Below are 24,378 nucleotides of genomic sequence, written 5' to 3'. Positions count from 1 at the left end.
GAGAGGTGGTTGTAAGTCTGGCAGGAATTTGGGTTTCTGCCCAAAGGCATGCTGTCAGATGAAAAGAACATACTGTACATTAGCTGCTCAATTGATAACTTTCATGATTTGCAGTTGTTTTAAAAAGAAAGAAATTCATTGCTGGATTAAGCAATCTACACAGAAATGTTTAATACTAATGAGTGTCTGAAAAGTTTGAAAGCTACAAATCTGTTTTATAAGTGTCCTTTTGCTGGCAGTTATATACTTTTCAGAACAGCTTTAAGAATATTTCAGTTACTGAATCTAAGCAGGGGAGTCATTACACTTTTAAATACAAATTTCAGAGAAATGTAGAAAAAAAGCCTTTTTTTCAGGAAAAGATTCAGTGATCAGATTCCCATCTTGCTTGCACTGAAAAATTTCAAAGTATTTCCACTTATATCAGTGAAGTTCCTAGGCTAGAAACACTGTTGGTGTAAATGGATGTAGTTCTTTTGAAATAAATGAGAATACTAGTCTACATTAGCAGAGATGTCAACCCATTTTATTTCTTATCTTCGTACATTTTAGAAGAAACAACAAGAGGGGTAGTGTATTATATTCAGGAGATAAATTTGAGAGAGAATGATGTCATAGTCTCTTCCCCTTTAGAAAGAGATTCTTTATGTTTCAGTGATACAGGGTTCAGTCCTGCTATCCCATCTGACAGGTAGCTATTTGTGCTGTGAGAATTGGTCTGTACTAAAGCAATATATTAAAAAAAGTTGTCGTGACTGAATCACTTTTCAGTTTTAAGTTATTTTTGGTTGTATGCATTTCTTAGAGCTTAGGTTTGGGGATTTGGGGGGTGTACCTTTTTTGGTCAGAAAATGGATAATAGTTCTTTGGTAAATAAATGATTTGTTTTTCCTGTTTCTGTAGTAACATAAGAATGCTTTAGAAATGAATGACCTCCTACAGGGCAGAATCGTACAAATTCAAGTGACATTTTCTTACAATGAGGTTTTTAGCATATCACAGGGACTTTACGTAATGTTCAGACTGTGTAGAGCTGCTTCTGTCCTGACAGAAACAAGGACTTAGTGTCCTCAGGAGATTTAATGCTGTTTCATGCATTTTTAAAATTATACATTCTGAGATTTTTGAGTCTGACATTTGAAATTGACTTTTGATAATCTGTGGAAAGTTATCTTAGTTTTATATAGGAAATGAAATATGTATCAGAAAAAAATTAACACGGGGGAGGTTGAATGCATAATAAAAAGATATTTCTAGAAAATTGAGAGTAGTGTTAACTGATTAACTGTTGGAAAAGACAGGTAAAATATTAAAAGGACTGAGTATGAATTCCTGTTGGCTTTATCCTAGAGCAGGGACTCAGGAATGCTCTGGCCAAAGTCCCTCTGTTTTGGGTCAGAACTCTCCTGGTTTGCATCTTCTCACCTTTCTGTGTTCCCAGTAGCAGAAGAGCAAGAAACCTGCTCTAACAGGGTCAAGTGAGCATTCCCTTTGTGTAGCAAGTCCTTGGCTCTCCCTTGCACCGTGTCCACAATCCCTCTCTATGTGTCTCAGGGCTGGTACTCCAGGAAGAGCCAACTACTTTGTGTCTCAGAGGGAAGGATATCAGCTGACCAAAGTGCCTCCTCCAGTGCTGAGGAGAGTTTGACCACTAGAGTAAAACCTTGAAGTGATTCTGCTACCATCTCATCTGATGCATGCACTTGGATCCTTGGCTGTGGTGACCTCGCCTGCTGACTTAATGGGATACTCCTGACGTAAACAAGGCAGGACTCAGGCCATAAAATTTTGCTCTATGCCTCTGCAAGAGACGGCTCATTTATTTAGTTGATTCTGACCTTTTAGGATGCTGGCTTAGATTAATCCTATGTTTAACTTAAATGAAACGCGTCTCTGCATGAAATTTACTGCTGCAAGTTGATTTTGAAAACTGGTTTTAAGAGCACATACAGAAAATTGTGTAAGCTTCGGGCCCAAACTGCCCAAATAGTTTGGTTTGCCCATTACACAACTGGAGTTGTGTAAATGTTTCTGAGGGGAAAGGCCATTTGAATAAGGCTGTTTGATTTTTATGAATGTCAACGTTTAAATTTTAGCTGATTCATAGTCTTGTGTTCAATAACCACAGTGATTACTGGAGAGCTGTGGGAAGTGAGCCAAGTGGACACAGGGAAACTGCTTTTATATTATATTGTGTCTCTAGCATACTATAGCGGGAAAATTTAATATAGAAACTGGACATTGCCGAAGCCCAGAACTGGGTGTAAAAGCACCTGACTGAGTTACCAAGTAAATTTTTGAGAGTGTGTCTGCACTGAGCAGTGGTAGAGATGTACAAGGGACTGTAGGCATACCAGCTCTGAGCTAAAGATTGCTGAAGAGAATCTGATAGCCTGAAACTGGTGACTGGCTTGCTCACCCGGGCAGGGATTTGACCTGTCCGTGCAAGCACTTTGTTTTACTGTATACATACTCACCATGGCTTACAGCTGTGCTTACACCAGCTGGTTTGGTGCTCCAGAGCATCATAGGACCTAATGCCTGTTAGGGGATAATTTTCAAAAACCAACTGCTTCCTCACTTGCTGATGGCTTGAGGGCTGTATGAAGTGATGAGCATACTTTAGCTTCCATTTCAAGTTAGGAACAAGTAGGAGTCTGTTGACAACTACTTGCGAGCCAGCCAGCACTGGCTCTTTCTTACACTGTACATTATCTTTCCATGCTCCTTATCCATCCTGTTCAAAGAAGGAGGCAGGTGGCGGGTGTACAACAAGCATTTCTGAACCCATGGACCAAAGAACAGAGTGACTACTTAGGTGTTACAGTTGTAGGTTTGTTTTTTTTTCTTTTTCTTTTTTTTTTTTTTTGTGAAATGTAAGCAAAGTAAGTAGGGTTTTTTTTTGCTTAATCCAAGCCAAAAATATCTCATATGTCTAATTATGTGTTTCCTAGTGACTGCATTGTACCACTGTTATTGTGGAGTATAAATATGCTTCTTGACTTTGAGTGTTGCAGTTTAGATAATATTTGATGGAGTCCTAATAATTTAAGACTTACAGTTGGACTGCATCTTAAACACAGCCGTTTCCCCAAAAAAATGCTTCTGGGAGATCCAGCAAAGCAGAAAAAAGGTGTCAGTGAACTTCCACCTCACGCATGAGGTGCAAATCAAGTTAGTGTGTTAGGTTAAAGAAATGTTCTCGGTTGCAGTGTAACTTTTTAAAGTCTAATTTCCCTTAGTAGGTAAGTTGTCTTGTCAGCAGTTTCCAACTATTTGAAATAAAAATTTTCCATTTAGTTCTGGTGGTTTGGGAGGAATCCCAGTCCCTTTTCCCTTACTTACCTTGCCTTATAAAAAAGACATTTAGTTCCAGAGGATATTTCTTTCAGAACCAACATATTACAGTAACTGGTGTTCATTACAGTCCATTCCAAACAAATTATTTTCCTCTGTTATTTAAGGACCTCAATAATGACTTAATCAATAAAGGTTTTAAATATGCAGTTATTTTTGTGGTGTTTCCAACATATATCATTAGTTGTAGCATCCAAGAGTAGACTTGCAAAAAATTGTGCTGCGGTAGCAGATACTTTAATACTGAAATCATGTTGTGGCAGAGACATATTTTAAAGTAGCCAAAATAAAGTGACTTGTATATTTATATTACATTAAAATATGGAAAGAAAAGTTTTTATTGTGAGACATCTGTGCATTCTATCAAGTTAGGTTTTTCATATTTTTTCCATTTGGATTGCCTTAATTTTTTTTTTAATTGTATGAAAAAGCCAAGATTTGGAAGTAGAAGCTTAAGAGCAGACAGAAAAATTGGTGTAATTTACTTCTGAAGGCAAATCTTTTTTTCAGACTTCCAGAAAAATTGATATTTGGAGTTTAGATTCTGCCCTGGCTTTCATTTAATGCAGTCACTGAATTCGGTGAGACTTCATGAAGCATGAGCTGGACCAGGCCTTTTCACTATACCTTTTTCACTATATGCAAATGCTATTGTTGTGAAATGATAAACAAGTGAACTCTGCCAAAACCTCTTATTTTGTAGAGAAGATGCCATAAATTGTGGTAATTTCTATTGTGAGGATAAAAATTGGTTTGAAGAGTAAAATTGTAAGAACCGATGCAGAGTTAGGATGGAAAGGAATTGTCTCCAGAAAAACATGATGGGAGGTCCGAAGACTGTGAATTAAAATCAGAAAAGCCCCACAACACAAAGGAATTCTATTACATGCTCCATTAGCTATATTTGAGACTCAGCTTTGTAGCTGGAGTGGTACCCTCTGGTTCTGTAATCTGTGTAGCTGATGAATCTTTATTATATTGTAAGCATTGTTTTCAGATAGGTTGATATTAATTTCCAATCATCATTAAGCTAAGTGGGATTAATTGGCTCATTTTTAATGAAGTTTTGCTGGCAATGAGGTATTTCCAAAATGAAGCTTTCTACAGGTAGTTCTGTTTGCTCCAGTGGGATTATGTTTGTTGATATTGCAGATTTGTGGTGGAAGTGAAAGACAAATGAATATGAAAAGTGAAAACACAGTATACTCAAGACTTTGGGCAACTTGTTGCTCAGTCTTGGACTGAAACTGCTTCAGGCTTCTGAAAATAGTGAGATCTGTTCTTGCAATGAACCTAAGCAGTGGAAATTGAATAGGTACTGAATTTCTCTGTGCTCAAAGAATTTTGAATCTGGTCCTGTGGCTGCTCTGGTATAATATACGGATATATTTTTATCAGTGCAGGTAAAACTTAACTGTAATGCCATGAGGCCACCTCAAGTGTTTAAGTCCTCCTGCTAAGCAGTCTCTCAGGAATGTCCTGTACTTGGTGAGAAAGGCCATAGAGAATACACAGCAAAGAATTGAGTGCTTCTGTGTGTATGTGGATCTGGTTTTGTAGGTCCCTTTTGCAGATTTTGCTACAGTTGGCCATTTCATTAAACCCACCAGTCAGTGCTTCTTCCCTGCCATCAAAAGCCAGCCACTGCAATAGGAAAATTGAATATATGATATAAATGTATCTTAAACATTAAACAGAGGCACTCCTTTCACTGCGTCACTTTAGACCAATGAACTCCATTTTTAAGCAGTGGAATTACTCTGGTGTGTTAGGTGAGACTCATGCATCCCACTGACAACTGGATTTCACAGACTAATGAGCTGTTTCCATTGTTCCAAGCTGGTTGGAACAAACTACAGGGAGGAAAGAGGTACAAGTCCTATGGGTGGAAAGATGGAGACTGTTTTCTACTGTAACTGTGGTGTGAAGTAAGCATGCTGCAAATTAATTGTAAACATAAAACGAAATAGCTGATGGATATGGTAAGCAGTAGTCTGGAAGATAGTGTAGTACTATTAAATAAGAAGATAAGATTGTCAGGGAAAGGACTGTTTGACTTAGGTAAAAGTCTCCTTTATTTATTTCCCAGAATAGTAGTTACACACGTGAGGATGAAGATGAATGAATTAAAGAAAATTATTTACTTGAGAGTTAAAACCAACATAGTACAGAATCATAGAATACTTTGGGTTGGAAGGGACCTTTAAAGACCATCTAGTCCCAACCCCCCTGCAATCAGCAGGGACATTTTCAACTACATCAGGCTGCTCAGAGCCCCATCCAGCCTGACCCTGAATATTTCCAGGGATGGGGCATCTACCACCTCTCTGGGCAACCAGTTCCACTATTTCACCATCCTCCTTGTGAAAAAGTTCTTCCTTATATCTAGTCTAAATCTACTGTACTTTAGTTTAAAGCCATTACCCCTTGTCCTATCACAATAGGCCCTGCTACAAAAGTCTGTCGCCATCTTTCTTTTCAGTAGTGCCCAGTGATAGGACGAGGGGCAATGGGCATAAACTGCAGCACAGGAAGTTTCACCTCAAGATGAGGAAAAACTTCTTTACTGTGAGGGTGACGGAGCCCTGGAACAGGCTGCCCAGAGAGGTTGTGGAGTCTCCTTCTCTGGAGACCTTCAAAACCTGACTGGATGCATTCCTGTGCAACCTGCCCTAGGTGATCCTGCCTTGGCAGGAGTGTTGGACCAAATAATCTTCAGAGGTCCCTTCCAACCCCTACCACTCTGTGATTCTTCTAAGCACCCTTGAAGTACTGGAAGGCTGCACTAAGTTCTCCCTGGAGCCTTCTCTTCTCCAGGCTGAACAGTCCCAACTCTCGCAGCCTTTCCTCATAGGAGAGCTGTTGCATCCCTCTGATCATTTTTGTGGCCCTCCAAGAGGTCCATGTCTTTTTTGTGCTAAGGGCTCCAGAGCTGGATGCAGGACTCCAGGTGGGGTCTCACTGGAGCAGAGGGGCAGAATCACCTCCCTTGACCTGCTGGCCATGTTTCTTTGGATGTAGCCCAGGATACAGTTGGCTTTCTGGGCTGCAAGTGGGCATTGCCAGGTCATGTTGAGTTTCTCATCAACGAACACCCCCAAGTCCTTCTCAGCAGGGCTGCTCTCAATCCCTTCATCCCCCAGCCTGTATTTTTGCTTGTCATTGCCCCGACCCATGTGCAGGACCCTGCACTTGGCCTTGTGGAACCTCCTGAAGTTCACATGGGCCCATTCCTCGAGCTTGTCCAGGTCCCTCTGGATGGCATCCTGTCCCTCAGGCATGTCAACCACACCACTCAGCTTGGTGTCATCTGCAAACTTGCTGAGGGTGCATTCGATCCCACTATGTCATTAATGAAGCTATTAAACAGTACTAGTCCCAGTATGGTCCCCTGAGGGACACTGCTCGCCACCGATCACCATCTGGACATTGAGCCATTGACCACTACCCTCTGGACAAGACCATCCACCAATTCCTCACCCACTGAATAGTATACCCATAAAATCCATCTCTCTCCAATTTAGAGGGCAGTGTATTGTGGGGGACTGTGTCAATGGCCGTACAGAAATCCAGATAGATGACATTGGTAGCTCTTCCCTTGCCCACTGATGTGGTCACTCCATCATAAAAGGCCACTACTAGGTTGTTCAGGCAGGACTTGACCTTGGTGAAGCCATGCTGGCTGTCTCAAATCACCTCCCTGTCCTCCATGTGACTTAGCATAGCTTCATACCTAAATGAGCTGCAGCACATTTAAGCACTGGCTTAATTCCAAGTCTTTGATTAATGCCACTTTTATTTTGCATATTCTAAAGCATAACAGCTAAGTATCTTGCATGGTAAGGGATAGGATCATTCATAGTCTCAAGTTAGATTTCAGCATTTAGTTGAAAAGTGCATCAATTTTCTCTTGGAACTACAAATGTATGTTATTGAAACTAATATTGATGGGAAAATTTTGATTGTGCTCTTACGAACATTTTACTGCTCCATTTGTACTTTGCTAATCTTTGCTATTTCTGTTTTAGAGACAATTTGCTGTTTTCTTTCTTGCAGAACGTGGTTCACCACGTAATTTGGTTACCACAGACATAACTGACACTACAGTTGGGTTATCATGGACACCAGCTCCAGGAGCAGTTAATGATTATAGGATAGTATGGAAATCACTTTATGATGATACAATGGGAGAGAAGAGAGTCCCTGGAAATACAGTGGATGCTGTGATAGAAGGCTTGGACCCAGAGACTAAATACAGGATTTCAGTATACGCAACCTACAGCAGTGGAGAAGGAGACCCAGTAGAAGGAGAGGCTTTTACTGACGGTGAGTGTGGTATAACATTACCACCATTTGTAACATTCTGTCCTTGATGAAATTATTGTATTTTAAAGAAAATGGACCTTATTTTTCTTCACCTTTTTTTTTTTTTCTGGAAAAGTCCCCCTAAATCAAAATGCCACCTCAGATCAATCAATTCTGGCTTTTTGTTTGACCATTAAAAAAAAGAAAATCTGTTCTATGTCATGTAGGTTTGGATTCAGCAAGAACTTCTTCCAACTTAAAATGTGATTTTGTCTGCAAATCACTTTGAAGACAGCCTTTCATAGGTTTGGTGTGACTATTGGAAATCAGGTGCAAGAAATGTTATGAATAAAGTAAGAAGGAAAGGTGGAGTAAATTCCCACAGAATCAATGAATTACCTTTCCAAGCTATTGCCCTTTAGAGTCTTCACAGTCCTCAAACTGAGGCTCGCTGGATGATTTTGATGTTTGTTATTTACCTTTCCTGAGGCTCTTCTTTTTTCTTATTTGCTAAGCTTTATATAGTATTAGTCAAAGCAGGCTCAAGCCTCTCCTGCAGTGTGGGCAAAGTAAAAAAACACGGAGAGGCCAGGGATAGCTTGTTGCTTTATAACAAGAACTGACAAGTAGAGGAGCCAGAATGAATGAAGGGATGCCCTAAATCCGTCTTGATGTTTCTGTTGTTTGCCTAAAGGGGCCATGTGAAGATGAAGCCTGAGGGAGTGCTCTGGGGAAGCATCATGTGTGTTTACATGTTCTTCTACTCTTTCCTAAGCATCTGTTTTGACTACTGTTGGAGACAGGCTGCTGAACTACGTTAACCTTTGCCCTTGACCCAGTATAATTGCTCTTAAGGTCTCGCAAGAGTAGTGATTACTGCCATTGGTAAGAGCTGACTCCCCAGAGTCAAAGCAGACTGCTGTCCCACATCTTCCTTCTTCAAGAACAGCAGCATTAGGTGGGACCTTTTTTTAACCTAACTTAACTTTTCCAGGTTAAATAGGCAGTTTAGCCATATCATTTGTTGCTTCTCTCAATGTGCTGCCTGAGGATACTTGCTGTCAGGCTTATAAATAGACCCAGACCTGAGACTAACATTGAATCTTTATGGTACAAACACAATTAGAAATTGTCAGTTCCTAGGACTGGAAGAGGATACTGTAGGTTGCAAAGCCTACTTTACCATGTGATGAAATACTGACTGATTCTGGCATGCCAAGGTTCTGTTTTGCCAAGACCTAGATGTCTTATTCCGGCTGACAGCCAGCATTACATACCTTTCAGTTCACTTCAGATCATTTGTAACATTTGTACAGCCTGGAAAATATCTTTTAGAAGCTGAATGCTGCAATTTGTAGAGAAAATGCTTTATTAGTCCATGTGCTTATTTCAGCACATATACTGTCCTGCAAAGAGTGGTGAGTGATTTTCCAAGCATTTGGAAAGTCACTCACTACTATTTGCAGGATAGTTTGTATGGAGCCCAACACCCAGCAGTTTAGGTGTTTACCAGTACTTTACCAGATCTGTAAACTCGAAACTTAGAAAATCTTAATTCTATAGGACGTTGTGTTCATAAAAAAGAAAAAAGGCTTTATAATTTATCACTTTCATTGAGAGTGCTAAATCCATTATTTAACAGATTACTGAAAAGTGTGACTAAATAAAACTCCCAATTATGCTGTGTCTTTGTGTAATTTATACTTCCCTCTTTTTTTCTCTGTAGTGGAAAGCACACTTATGTTTGTTTAGTCCATTACAATTAAAAAATAATTTAACAATGGCCTGTGAAATTCCCCTGTGTCTTCCCCACAATCAAATACTGTAATTTTAAAGAGGGTGATTGTTTTTTTTAATACAGCAGAATGAATTTTGTTGGCATGCATTTGAATATGGCTTTATGTGACAAAGTAAACATTTATCCATATTTTTACACTGAAAAGTGTCACCAAATGCCAGGACTGTGACAGTAGACAACGAGACAGAGAATACAATGAGAGTTACATGGCAGCCTTCACCCGGGAAAGTCTTGTCTTATCGTGTGTACTACCGACCACGCAGTGGAGGAAGACAGATGTTTGGGAGAGTAAATGCTCCTGCTACAAGCATAGTGTTAAAGCGACTTAAGCCACGAACTACATATGACCTTAGTGTTGTTCCAATTTATGATTTTGGACAAGGAAAATCAAGAAGAGCAGAAGGAACAACAGGTATGTATCACAAGCTTCTACAGGATTTGATAATTAAAGTTTTGTGCTTAAAATTAATAATTATGATACATAGAAAAGTATGGTGGTTTCTGCCAAGTCATGAATTACCAAACTGAAGAAAATGTTAGAGGTTAAGAAGAGAGTTTCATTAGCTGGAAACTTAACTATGGCATAGCCTGAGCACAGCTTTTTGCTGTTGATATTGGAAGTGTAAGTATGGTGTAAAATCTGGTTGAAAATACTGGACTTGTTTTGAAACACTGTCATCAGAAGTCAAAACAAGGTGCTTTGTGAGGAAGACAGTATATCAACAGACTACTTAATCAAGTGTTGTCAGCGGTTTCATAATTTGCCTTTTGGTCATGGGTATTGATTAAACAGCTGCCCAGCATCCTGTTACTTAGATTTGTGTTCTTTCGTCATCATATTTTCTGTGGAAAACCTGAGATAATAAAAAGGGAGAGTAGATGATTCTGAAGAGTCATCAGTGGAAGCCTGACCTCAGAGGCCATGGTCTTTTGGACAAGCTGTCTTCTTTCTCAGAAGCTGAAACTCTAATACATTTTTATTAAGTCCTTGTGAGGGGATTTTTTCTGTAAAAGCAAAACTCATTTTCTACTCTACCTTTATTATGAATCTGATGCTGGTCTTTCTTTTTGTAAGGAAATGTTCTCTTGATAACCAGATCAAATCAACCAGATTTAGAGTCAGTTTTCTGCTTCCATAAATAGAAAGCCATTACCAAAAGAGAATTTTTTTCAAGATGTTTCTGCCCATGCGGGACTAGTGCCATTCACCAAGGTACACTGTAAATACTTCATGCCATTCTCTGTTCTCTGAATATGTGTCAGATCGAATGATGACAGGAAGTAAGAAATGAGTCTCCTAACAGTGGAGATATCGGTACCTCAGTTACTGAAGGAAGATTTCTTTTTAAATTAAAATGTGGTTGATGTAGAAGTGTTGTAAAAACTTGATCAGCTCTTGACCAACACCTAGTCACCTAGTTTTTCAATCTTGAAAATTATACTGAGATGAATCTCAGATCATACAGCTGCTTTTGATTTTTGACCTGTTCATCTTGATACAGATATGCCTCTGTGCTTTCAGTGTAAATAATTGTGGTGGTAGTCACTCTTTGGAAGCAAGTGGAGCCTCAGTGATCTTGTTAGTTGAAGCTGTTATGATAATTCAGGGAGGAGTGTCATGGGAGATGAGACAAAAAGGCTGTATTTTTCCTTGTGAGTCAGAGTGTATCTACTGTTTTTCAGCAGAATTCACAGTCTGATGAGATTTATGATCTTTCAGCTATAGTTAGACAATTGCATAGGCACAGGGATAAGACAAACTCTTGTTTTTCCCTCCACCTTTTCACTCCAAAACTATAGTGGTGACTTTCTTTTTACTTTAATTACCATTTTTGCAACTTTGAGATAACATGGCTGCAGTATTTCCTGTGGCTTCACTTCAGATTTACACAAAAGCAAAAGTAATACAGAAGCTAGCAGCAGGCTTGCGAACCACTCTCTGTGTGAGTACTGACCTGCACTGGGTAGCTGTTAGTCTTCAGAGGAAGTTGCTCTTGACCTAAAAACCTCAAGCCATTTGGCTGGCACTCCTCTGAAGAATTATTTTTTGACATACTGCCACACCTGTGACTGGTGAAGTTGCTTGAGCTGCCAGGCCCTGAGCCTGTAAAGGAAAAGGACCATTGGCAGGGCCTTTCTATGAAAGGGTCCTTGCTTCCACCTTCTCCATACTCTGACCTCTGGGACCCAGAGCTCTGAGGAGGAAGCAGCTTGAAGAAGTGATATTGGTGACTGAGTACTGGCTGGGTGTGACTTCTGCCTGCAGTAAATTATGATTTTTCCAGTGTTGGTTTGAGAGGAAGCTGCTTCCATTTCTCTCTTTTGGTCTATATGATCACCTACTTGTTGCCATTTAAAATAGAAAGGGCTAGTCTAAGCTGGTCATCTAGTCTTCCTCCATAATTAATAGAAAGACTGATGTTGGTTAGTCCACCTGCTGTCAACGTTTATTGTAAGATCAGATGGAGGTTTAAGATAGGTGGCATGAATTGCTATCTATCCCTCAGTCTGTTGACTATAGAGGGAGCCTTGATAAAAAACTTAGTGCACATACCTATTAGTTAAATAGCTAAAATTAAGTGAAGTAAATCTCACCTTTTCACCTCTTGATACTTGTCTTTATGTCAAAGGAAAGGAACAAAGAGTTTAGGACTGCCATTAATGCTGGATTTGCCTATGGATTTTTACATAAAAGCATACTTGTTCATTTTTTTTTCCATAAGCAGACCTACTTTAAACCCCTTTTTTCCATCCTTGCAGCCTCTCCCTTTAAGCCACCTCGAAATCTGAGAACTTCTGATTCAACTATGTCAAGCTTCCGAGTAACCTGGGAGCCAGCCCCAGGGCGAGTGAAGGGGTACAAAGTAACTTTCCACCCTACTGAAGATGACAGGAGTCTTGGAGAATTAATAGTGGGGCCATATGACAGCACAGTGGTATTGGAGGAGCTTAGGTATGGATAATAATTAATGTCTGTCTTTTATTTATTGTTTGAATAACCTTAGCTTAGGGCTTTGTTTAATCATGATCTGGGATTGAAATGCCTGGCAAAATCTACTGTAAGTAAGAAAGTAATTTTGTCAGTAAACCGTGATGATCTTGTTATGTAGTCTATGAAAGACACCTGTCAGGGCTCTTTCTGAGATTATTCGTTCACATCACTTGTGGTGTTCTCACAGGAACTGAAGGAGGCAAAGATGTGGGCAGAGGCTGTATTCTGCATTACACATATGAGAAAGCTAATAGGATACTGGAGAAAGTTGGAATTTCTAAGGTTTTGTCCCAAAAGTTCCTTACCTCATGTTTGTTAAAAAAAGCTTAGTTTAGTTCTTGATTCATTTTCTTGGAAGCCTGGATTTATAAAGTAGGCTTCAGACCATGTTAAAATCTGTTATGCAAATATACTAAATATATTAAAAATAAGATCATTAAAAGTCTTAAATTACTTGAATGAAGAAGGCTATAAAATTAAGTATAGAATCTGGAATCGGCTTTTAAATTGTCAAAACTTCACTGTACTGTGGAAGAGATAATCTTTGGGCTTCAGCTTTTAGCACCTTTTTTTCCATGGGGGATATTTTTCTGTGAGAATTTCATATAAGTGAATTGTCATTATTTAGCTAGCCAAGTGACTTTTAGTTACAGTACATTTGTTTAATTACTGCAGGGCAGGAACTACCTATAAGGTAAATGTTTTTGGAATGTTTGAAGGAGGAGAGAGCAGCCCCTTGGTTGGACAAGAGATGACAACCCTTTCAGATACTACTTTGGAACCATTTTTATCTAGAGGTAAACATGATTGAATTGAAAAAAAGGGAGTCTTGGCTTTTGGATTAAAAAAGACCAAAAGTTTACCAGCATTTCCTTATTGTTTTTCTAATGCACATAAATATTTATTTACAGGATTCAGTATACTCCTTACCTTGATGACATAACCCCTGGTCTGAAGGGACCACTAAGTATGCCCCAGTTCATGATTCTAGTCCTCTGCACCCTTTAGATGATCTTACAAAGACGATAACTCAAGCAACCCATGTTTTGCTGATTACTCAAAGCCATCTGCATTGCATTTTCAAGCCATTCACATCTGTGTTAAATCACATAAGGTCAAATTCCTGAACAGAGATCATGGCTCATTTACAGAGGTGTTCACAGGAGTAGAACAAGGAATTTAAATCAGATCTTTAGGCCTTTGCTTGTCCTTATATGGTGACTTTTCCTTTAAGACTAAGATGATATAATGAACAAAGATCTGATAGTTGGGAAAATCCCAGTGTTATTGTGTATTATGTAAGTTTATGTTCAACATAACCATTATTTAGTCTTTTTTTTTTTTTTTTTTACTATAGAAAGAGGAGATTTAGTTCAGAAATGCAATTGCTGAGCGCTGTCCAGTATCTGTTTGGGAGCTTCTCCCTTTGACCTTGCAGTCAAACTTTCTATGAATGTTATGATAGCAGCTCCCTTGGTGTGGTTGATGGGCCTCTGCATGCTAATAGTTGTGACCATCATACTCTCAATTAATATTGGATGAAGAAAGTTTCAGGGCTCAGTCCTCCTTCATAGGAAGCATAAAGAAGCAGATCTTTGCTTCTTAATAGCCAAGTATACACATAGAAGTAAATACATTTCTCCTCTGCCATTTCAAGACTTGCATAACCATCAGAGAGAATTTGGTGAGGAGAAAGAACCTAACTGCAAAGGCCTCTCAGAGTCAAATAAAGAAAAAAAATTTTTTGACAGTTGACTCTATATTCTTTTCACTTAAAATCTTTGATGCCTTGTTTCCACGCTGGGCTGTGTAAAAAACACTCACCTCATGTAACTTTATTGACAGCATTTTTAGAAACTTCTTAATTAATTGCTGTCCCACTCTGTCTAATACAAGAGGGTAAAACTGAGAAAACCTACATACCAGGCCATCAGTGACATTAGTGTAAAGGCTGGTTGAAAAATAATTGCACCAAGAGTAGTTTGTTTGTTTGTTTGTTTTACAGCAGCTGTCATTTCTGTCTTCAGTGTTGTATTCTTTACGCTAATTAATTTTACCAATGCATGAATTTGGGTTAATGTGAAAAATGAATTTTATATCTGGGACTGTAAATATAATAGTACATTATTTATTAATAGGGGGGAAAAAAAAATCACCCTAGGTCTGGTGCTTTTGCTAGAATTTTCCATGTGGGGAACTATGGTAGTTGGAAGAAAAATAAAAATCAAAATAGTTTATCTTTATATTGTACATGAAGCTAACTTTAACTTCCATATTAAAGTTATGCATGCAATTTTTTGAACTAACATGGTTTTACTTAAACTCTACTCCCAACTGAATTTATTGTCCTGACTAAAGACTAGATCTATATTTTCTATGCAGAAGAGGATCATGCTTTTAACCCCCAGGTACATGGAATAGTTATATTCATGAGTCTACAGTGTTGGATCAATTATGTGGAACATATATGAAATCACAATGTCTTTCAACTGTGATGAGTGTGGCTGATTTTTCTCAATGGGATTTCTTCCATATAAAGACCAGAAGCTCTGATGGCAGGAAGCCAGAAAATTTGCAGCTGGTAACAGAATCTACAGGAAAAGAGAGCGAGCAAGGATTTTTTTTTTTTTTTTCTTGCAAATGATTGTGGATAAAATCATTGTGCTTTCTGTTTTGTATAAATATTTCGTGATTTTCCTTGTGATGAAAACAATATGATGCATATTTTATTCTGTAATTTGTAAAATGAGGATATCTGAAATAACTTCCTACCTTTTCAGAACATTGCAGCTTTATATAAGTGTTTGTTCTTGTCCTCTCTCTATGTCTTGACCTGTGTTTATGTTTGTGTATCTTCTCTAAATTGTGTTCTTTCCTGTATGCGCAAACTTCTATACCATTTGTATTACTATGTCTTTTCCCCTGAAAATTCAGAAATGCTTTTTATTTGAAAGTGGTTGTAATATACGCTATTAATTCCACTATTACATAGTTGCAAATTAAGCAGTCATTTAGCTATCCATGACAGACTAAAATACTGTAAATTTGTATAATCTGATAATGCTCACTGCCATGTCAGTGATTAGTTTAGTAGTCTTTTACAAAACCTCTGAAGTCAAGTTATCAACCATATTTAAAGACCAAAAGAGATAATGACATGACAATAGAGAAGAGCACTGGCCCTGACATTTGTGAGGGCTTATTTATAAAAGGAAACATACATGAAGAAATTTATACAGCTTTTTGCCATGGAACCAGTGACTAGTGCGAATAATGTTCACAAATAGGTCACACTCGACAGAGTGCCAGTGAATAAAACTAGACCTATTTTGGAAGCTAATTCATGACCTATGTCATACAAAAAGAAGGGGAAAGAAAGCTATCACGCTAAGGCTATGTTTTTCTGGTTGACACGGCAGGTTTAGAATGTAGAACCAGAGCAGAAGCTGATATCGTGCTGCTGGTGGACGGCTCATGGAGTATCGGGCGGCCAAATTTTAAAACTATCAGGAACTTCATTGCCCGTATTGTTGAAGTTTTTGATATTGGTCCTGACAAAGTACAGATTGGTAAGTCCTCATATGTTGGAGGGAAAATGATGTGTAACTGCTATACAGCCACATAATAACTGAGTAATGATGTCTTTTTTGCCAGGTCTTGCACAGTATAGTGGAGATCCCAGGACAGAATGGAATCTCAACGCTTACCGAACCAAACAGGCTTTGTTGGAGGCTGTAGCCAACTTACCGTATAAAGGAGGCAATACTCTAACAGGTATGTCACACTGCCTGGATTTTCCTTAAGCTCTAGTAAAAACAGTTCTTGTAACTGACCCCAGTATTGTTCAGTGAGCTCAGATTTGTCCATGATGAAAAGGCCTTACGGTTCAATTGTCCAGTTCAATGTTTGGAAGAGAACAGGCATAGCATAGACATATAAACGCAGTGGAAATCTGGAGAAATGTGATGGAGGAGAGCTTGGGTTGATGTTGAGCACATGAGAAGAAAAGGCAGTTCCATGTCAGGATTGGGATGAAGATAAGGTGAGGACTCAGAAGGGAATCTAGAGAAGATCAGATAAGAGGGTGATGCATAAAAAATAAGAGATTAGAGACTTTGAGAGGCTTGAAATAGTATCAGTTGCTGATAAGGCTAGATGATGGGCTGCAACTAGATTCTGCATGCTTCTAGAAGGAAGTAAATTGTGGAATGATGTTGTCAGAGTGAAATTTCACCCAATTAGGGTGAAATACTGCTTTACCATGACTAGTATATAGAAATAACTTATAGTGATGTTTACGTTCTTTGTATCATGCTAGGAATGGCCTTGGATTTCATCTTAAAAAACAACTTCAAACAAGATGTAGGCTTAAGGCCCAGAGCTCGCAAAATTGGTGTTCTCATCACTGATGGCAAATCACAAGATGATGTAGTCACCCCTTCAAGAAGACTCAGAGATGAGGGAGTGGAACTTTATGCAATTGGTAAGTATTATGTGAAGAGGTGGCCTGTACCAACCCCATCCTGCCCATCTGCTAAATGCACAGAGAAGTGGCCACATACATAAATACCTAAAAGGGTATTCAAAGAATATGTTTAGGAACTTAAGTTCATGGCATTATGTTTCATGGCCACCATTTCTAACAAGTTTTGTTTTCATGTCTTCTCTGTAAGGTATTAAAAACGCAGATGAAAATGAATTGAAGCAGATTGCAACAGATCCAGATGACATCCATGCTTACAATGTTGCAGATTTCTCCTTCCTGGCTAACATTGTTGATGATGTAACCACGAATCTGTGTAACAGTGTGAAAGGTCCAGGTACATCACATATTTCAGTCTAATTCATTCTTTTTCCATTTACATGCTTGCACTGCTAATTCCTTTTTATTACTTTATTGGGAACAGTGTGTAGCCCTGGGCTGTTTTTTCAGCTGCTTGTGTGAGGAAGTTGTGTAGACCACCTGGACTACCCTGCAGGGGTTCTTTTCCTTTCAACAATGACTATGTTATACCTAACACAGCATGACATGGCTGGATGTGCCTTCTTTTCTCCCAGAGTCAGGAAGTATGTTGCTCAGTGTGGCAGGTTCTTTGATGATACTTATTCAATAAGGAAAATTTCAGCAGCCCTGCTCTTCTCAAGTATTAATGTCTGACAGCCCAAAAGCAAAGCCCAACATGGAAAAGCAGTAACATTAGCTGATGGTTCTCCAGTGAAACACTGGTGTTGAAGGTGGAGTAGGAATGATAGGGAGCTTGTTTGGTCTTGAGGGTGTGATAGTGAGCTATCTCTTCACACAGTTGTTTTAAGAATTCCTGAGGAAATAGAAACATAAGCAAGAACCTAAAATGGTTTTTTTTTTTCCTGAGCAATTTTTTTTGTCTCATGTTTTTATTCCTGATGATATAAGATAAATTAATATTTTTAAAATTTGCTTCCACTTGTAGGGGATTTACCACCTCCCTCTAACCTAGTTATTTCAGAAGTGACACCTCGTTCTTTCAGACTGAGATGGAGTCCACCTCCTGAGAGTGTTGATAGATACAGAGTTGAATATTACCCTACCTCTGGAGGTAGCCCTCAACAGGTTAGTACTGTGTGTTTGTCTCTGACATTGTCCATAATAACCTTGGACTTCCACATCACAGTAATGTCATTCTGAAGTTTGTGCTGAGTATGGTGTAACAGTAAATGAAAAAAGGCTCCCAACATCAAGCATATCACGCCTTGGTACATGATACACAAATTATAAAAAGTAGGAACATAAAGATTACTTTGGTTTAAAATAATAAATTCAGCAGTAAAATGTATTTCTCAAAAACAGTTGACTGTTTCTTCAAGTAATTCCATTCTATTCATATTCTGTTGTCATATATTGGTTTAAGTAAGTCTCTAGTAGAAATTTTCTGAACATACTCATGTGTAGGCTTACTGTCCTTTTAGTACATTTTCTTCTTAATAGAAAAAAAGACAGTAGGTGATGCAGGTTGTGAGGTAGTGTTTAGATTAACATTGTGTGATGGTACTTTGAATCTGTGCTTAAGCATATTCTCCAAACTTTTTAACTCACAGGATCAAGCTCATCTTTTGATGAGAGCCAATAACTGACAACCGTTGGTTCTAGGCAATCTGAATTGCTCATCACTCTCTTCAACTAGACAGAATAGTATTTAGGAGAACTAAGTTAGGCACCTCTGTGTACCTAACTCCAAACTTCCCATCTCTGAATGTGGCATTTAAATCCTAACTCAGGTTTGACTCATGGAGAATTTAATCTTAGTACATTATTACAATTTAATCTTAGTAAATCATGACCTCAGGACTTGGCCTTTGTTTAGGGCTGGAGCAACCATTCCAGTGCACACTGACTTTACAGCTTGACTGCTTGCTGGCGTTTCTGTTCCACAAGGTGTTGCTAATGCCATGTGCTGTAACCATCTAGATTATCCTGGGTGTTTAAAACTTTTTTCCAAAGTGGTAACATATATCTCTGGCACTTTCTTTATGTTGCTGATTAATATCAAAGTGTAAACCACGTGTGAAAGCAGGATGCACAGTGAGTGCTGCTAGATATATGCAGCTCTATTGGAATCAAGTGTCTTTCTGAAGTTTCCCTACAGCTTGCTTTGCAAAAATAATAACATACTGTCAAACAAAATACATAGAAAATTAAGACCATACTTATTTTTAGTTGCATACCATTGATTTCTGAAGAGTTGCACAAGGAATGTTTTTTTTCTTAAAGATAAGATTACAAATGCATTTGTTGTACAGTGGTTAACGTTGCTTCTCTTTTATGTAGTTTTATGTAAGTAGGATGGAAACAACGACAGTGCTGAAAGATCTGAACCCTGAAACAGAATATATTGTTAACGTGTTTTCTGTGGTAGAAGACGAAAGCAGTGAACCTCTAATCGGCAGGGAAACAACTTGTAAGTTAGAAATGGAACTTGAATAACATGTTAACAGCCAGTTTGGTGTATGTGGAACTGTCCAGTAGAACCCTTAGCACTATGGGCTAGTTTTGTCCTCTTAGAGGAAACAACGATTTTATTTTGAATGACCAAATTGTGTTGTGTTATACTGATTGTTCAGATCTTAGCTGAAAAACTTTAGTAAAGTGAAACTACATTGTGGTAAAAAATGTTTGTCCCAGCTTCCTTCCAGGGTCATAAAACCCAGCTCTACAAGACTAGAGTAACAGACATGAATTACAAGACAGAGTTTAAAAATTCCTGAAATCAGATCATATACAAATGTGTACTCCTTCATTTTTATTCTAGAAATTAATTCCTGCTACTAGCAGCCAGAATACTATATAAATTCATTCTAATTTTATAAGATTAACAAAAAGCTAGTTCAACACAATTACATCACTTCTATGGTACATGACTTAGCCATTATGTTTCTACTATTAACTGTCTACATGATTTATTTTAGGTATATTTATGCTGAATACAACATAGGGTGACTTTCCTGCCTCTTTAAGTATATAGAATGTTAGGTGTTCGTTTCACTTCTTTGATTTTTTTTTTTTGGTATTAGGCTTGTCATAAACTCTTACAGTATGTACATGATTTTTATGAAGTCTGTGGTAATGTTTTATGTTTATTTAATAATTTGATAAATACAGAAAAAAAGTAAGTACAAAAAATCCATTTTTAAGTACATATCCCAAAGCAGTCATGTTCTGTCTTATATTAGAGCATTCATGTGGGTTAATCTTGCTTTTTAGAATATTGAAATACTCCAGTGCAGACTTGTAAGATAATTTTAGCTGTGTGTAACAACTCTGTAGTACATTCAAAATGTCATGACCATTACCTCATTCTTAAACAAAGCACCACTTAAAATACCACTACTTGCAGATCACCTTTCTACTACCCATAATGTACCCTAATACCCATGTGCAATATTCTCAGTGGTACTACCTAGGACATGAAATATGAAAGGTGAAGAAGGTGAAGGAAATAAATTAATATATATCTTTTATTTGGCAGTGCCAGTCTCTTCAGTTAGAAACCTGAATGTTTATGACATTGGATCAACTTCCATGCGAGTGAGATGGGAACCTCTCAGTGGAGCTACTGGTTATTTGTTAACATATGAAGCTGTGAATGCCACAGTCCCAACTACAGAGAAAGAGGTAAGAGAATTTGTCTTCACTTCCTGTACTCTACCAAAAACAAACTAAGAAAACCAGATAGATTTTCTTGACATAATAGTGAAGAGAGACCGGCATGTACTTCTCAAAGTGCAGTGAATTTACTGAGATATTGTATACAATGACATCAGTCAGGAAGTTGTAAATATACTGTGAATCTCACAAACAAAATTCCCCTGAAGTTAAATCATTGCTTGCTTTTCTGACATTGCTTTCTTTGGTTTTTAAACATGATGTGTTATTTTTCATGTGCAGATGCGTGTTGGACCATCAGTGAATGAGGTTCAGCTGGTAGATCTCATCCCCAATACTGAGTACACTTTAACAGCTTACGTATTGTTTGGTGATATCACCAGTGACCCACTCACCACCCAGGAAGTGACATGTATGGCCATCTTAATTTTTGATTTGTTGTTATTGCTTCACCAACATTTATCTTTCATTTTATTTCATGCAACAGTTTTTATATATTCGGTTTTGTTTAGAAGACCGTCTTTTCCATGTTGTATACATTTTCTAACACTCATACATTCCCAAAAGATCTTAAAGGCAATTTCAATGAAAAGGGGTCAACTGCTAAAGGAGGAACAAAAAGGTTTTTTGCTTGAATAATGAAGGGAGTTGGCTTGACAATCTTGAGGTTATAGTATTTTTAAAAGGGCTCAATTTTTCTTGCATTAACTTAGAAACCTCGTTCCCAATTTCAGACATTCTCTTAAGTATAGAAAATGCCAAGGAAACATGCCATACCAAGAAAAATATTGATCTAAACATGGCTTCCTTTTTAAACCTTTCATTAAACACCATTTCTTAAACATTTTCTACTGGCAGAGGCATGTTTCTGGGCTGGATGCATGCGGTTTGGTTATTCTTACATTCTTAAAAAATGTTAAACCCTTAACTGTACATGAAAAGTGACTGTTGTCACGAAAAGTTATGATTTTAAGCACTGATACTTCCATTGTGCTCATAATTTACAAAGATGAAACTACTGCCCAGGGAGGTGGTGGAGTCGCCATCTCTGGAAGTGTTCAAAAAATGAGTGGATGTGGTGCTTCAAGACATGGTTTAGGGAACATGGTGGCGCTGGATTAATGGTTGGACGTGATGATTTTGAAGGTCCTTTCCAACCTTAGTAATTCTGTGATTCTGTGTGATACTATAGTTTATAGCTGTTTTGGGACAATAAGCTCTTAAGCTGTCTCATCTCATGGCCAGAGCAATGAACTTCCCAGAAAGTTATTGCCTCCATTTCAGTGAAATGAATGAAAAGAATTTAATTCCTTCTGTGAGAGGCCTATACCTCTGCTGTGAATAACATTTTTACTTACCACTGTCATTATTTTTACAGTACCTTTGCCTGGACCCAGAGGCTTAACAATTCAGGATGTTACTCACAGCGGTATGAGTGTCCTTTGGGATCCTGCTCCAGGGAAAGTTCGAAAATACATCCTAAGATACAAAATAGCTGATGAAGCTGATGTAAAGGAGGTAAATGACAGCAACATTTTTGAAAGTATTAGAAGACAATTTTATTTTGAGGAGCTAAGTTACTAAAATAATAGTAAAAGTAGTATTATAAACCACCATTGATAATAAAGAACATCAGTTCATGGTGATTGCAGTCAGGAAAGGGTACTGATTTCTTGGAAACTGAATAAGCACAAGATAGATTTCTTTGTCTACTCCCCTCTTCCCCCTCCTCCAGAGAGGAAAAATCCTCATACTGACAGGAGAATTTTCCTGTGCTTTGACAAATATTCATTTCTACTCCCTGCCTAAGTGTTATCTTGCCATGCTCTAAGAACAGCTTGCAATTAGGAGGACAGGACTGTGGAATAAAGGTATGTTAGCCCCTTTGCCCACTGTCAGAAGACATGTAAGCATTGTTAGAGATGTCTTTGAGTTATGTGCAAACTTTCCATAATTGCACTGCTAGGCATGAATCAGCTCTTGGAGGATTAAATGTATTTTTGTAAGAGAATGATAATTTTCTGGAGATGCAATATGCATCCTCATTTCCAAAAGAAAGAAGCACTGAAAGATCGACAAGTAGTACAAGTATCGGAGACGATATGCTTTGCAGGGGAGTTAGTAGATAGCACTCAATATTCATGTGTAAAGGGGAAAATTTAGTGTGGAATACTTTTCTGCTTTTCAGTACAGGAATTTCTACCACTTAATCAGATGCAGAGTCAGCAATAGAGCAATTTCCAATTCTTAAATCACTATTTTTATTCTTAGGTGGAAATTGACAGACTCAAAACCGGCACTTCTCTCACAGACCTTTCCTCTCAAACATTGTATAATGTAAAAGTTGTTGCTGTATATGATGAAGGGGAATCCCTACCAATAAATGCAGAAGCTGTCACTCGTAAGTTTTCCTAACAACCCTTCTTGTGGTTATTTTTGCCTTATGTTCTATTTAAGTGGTGTGTGTTGCAATATATTACTGAGTTTAGGTGGAACTGTAATTTAATTTATCTGAGAAATATTTTGCTTGCATTTGTAACATTATTTGCAATAGTAATCCCTGGGAATCTTAGATGAGTTCAGTGTCTTGATGCCGTAAACACTGAGCCTGCAGCTTGCAGAGAGGTGACAGACCAGCAACCAAAGCAAAATTGTGTTTAGAGGCTGAAGGAGGAGTGTAGGGGTAGAATTAGTAAGAAAATGTGAGGGCAAGGGAAAGGTTTAGCAAGTCTGTGCAGGAATCTAGGAAAGTGAGTAGGAAGCTGGGGCATATGCTAGAGGATTAGAGAGACATGATCTAGCTTCTGATGCAAGACAGTTTTGTACCATGGAATCCTAAACCAGTCTGTACTTTCAGAGAATCATAAAGGCAGCATTTGAGTAATCTCAACAGAGAGGCAAGGAAATGGTGTTGCACAAATGGCGAGAGCCTACCTCCGTACGAGGGAAGTGACAGACTGAAAGGAGAAAGCTGATGTCAGGGAAGCCCTCATCCCGATCTAGGTTTATGATTTAAGAAGACAGCTAACCAGAAGATCTAGAATAGAAATGAGCAATGTTACCTTATCAGTGCCCCTCATTCTGCTGAGGAAAAAAAAGAGAAAACACATGCACATGCTTTCTCTCTTTTTTTCCTTGTGAATTTTTTGTTTTATAGCCTGGTTTATTTGAAAATGTTTGTGAGATTTTTTTGCTTGCTTTTGTGCTAGCCTTTCTTCTATAGCTGTGGTTTTATGTGAATACGTGTGTAAGGAAGAGGATAGCTCTGCCAAAGAAAGTATTTTTAGTTTAATTCTCTGGTTTTACCTATTTACTAATTTTTTTCCAGTGGTTGTAATATTTTGCCTCCTTAACCTACAGTTAACCTCTGTGAATTCTTTCTAAATAAGTGATGTAATTCAGTCATGACTTATTTGGCTTATATAAAGAATTTTAAGATCTGGAGAAACTCATGCAGGAGCTTGACCTCTGTGGGAGTTCATAATCACTCCTTCTAACTCCAAAATGTGAGAACTAGGATTTCAGTTGTTGTTAGTAGGAATATGAGTTGTGACCTCTACTGAGGTCAGCAGGGCTATGTCTGTTTTATCAGGTGATGACCTGGTGATGTGACCTCATGACCAAGGATTTGCTTAGTGTAGGTGGGCTGGGTTATACTACAGCATTTTATTGTACTCATTAGAAGCATGGTAATTAACAGATGATTCTTCTACATAATCTTCTAAATTCTTTGTCTGGGTAATTCCTTGGTTTAACTGTATGGTTTTTTGTAGTTACATTTTGTGG

General features: G+C 38.2%; 1 protein-coding gene across 1 annotated transcript in view; it reads left to right on the top strand.

The window, feature by feature from the left end:
- COL12A1 (collagen type XII alpha 1 chain) overlaps positions 1 to 24,378 on the top strand; it is a gene marked incomplete at its 5' end in the record, with an annotated part of 104,175 nt that overhangs the window by 24,783 nt on the left and 55,014 nt on the right. Inside the window, 14 exons of the mRNA XM_081998047.1 lie at positions 7,414 to 7,683; positions 9,606 to 9,872; positions 12,221 to 12,413; positions 13,128 to 13,249; positions 15,872 to 16,021; positions 16,107 to 16,226; positions 16,771 to 16,935; positions 17,126 to 17,272; positions 17,903 to 18,042; positions 19,258 to 19,387; positions 20,456 to 20,601; positions 20,875 to 21,004; positions 21,971 to 22,110; positions 22,864 to 22,993. Coding sequence (XP_081854173.1) covers positions 7,414 to 7,683; positions 9,606 to 9,872; positions 12,221 to 12,413; positions 13,128 to 13,249; positions 15,872 to 16,021; positions 16,107 to 16,226; positions 16,771 to 16,935; positions 17,126 to 17,272; positions 17,903 to 18,042; positions 19,258 to 19,387; positions 20,456 to 20,601; positions 20,875 to 21,004; positions 21,971 to 22,110; positions 22,864 to 22,993 — 2,250 coding nt within the window. The remainder of the gene's footprint in view (positions 1 to 7,413; positions 7,684 to 9,605; positions 9,873 to 12,220; positions 12,414 to 13,127; positions 13,250 to 15,871; positions 16,022 to 16,106; positions 16,227 to 16,770; positions 16,936 to 17,125; positions 17,273 to 17,902; positions 18,043 to 19,257; positions 19,388 to 20,455; positions 20,602 to 20,874; positions 21,005 to 21,970; positions 22,111 to 22,863; positions 22,994 to 24,378) is intronic.

Source organism: Phaethon aethereus (assembly GCF_964289735.1).
Source record: "Phaethon aethereus genome assembly, chromosome: 3".
Lineage (NCBI taxonomy): Eukaryota > Metazoa > Chordata > Aves > Phaethontiformes > Phaethontidae > Phaethon > Phaethon aethereus.
This window is presented reverse-complemented; position numbering and strand designations above follow the sequence as displayed.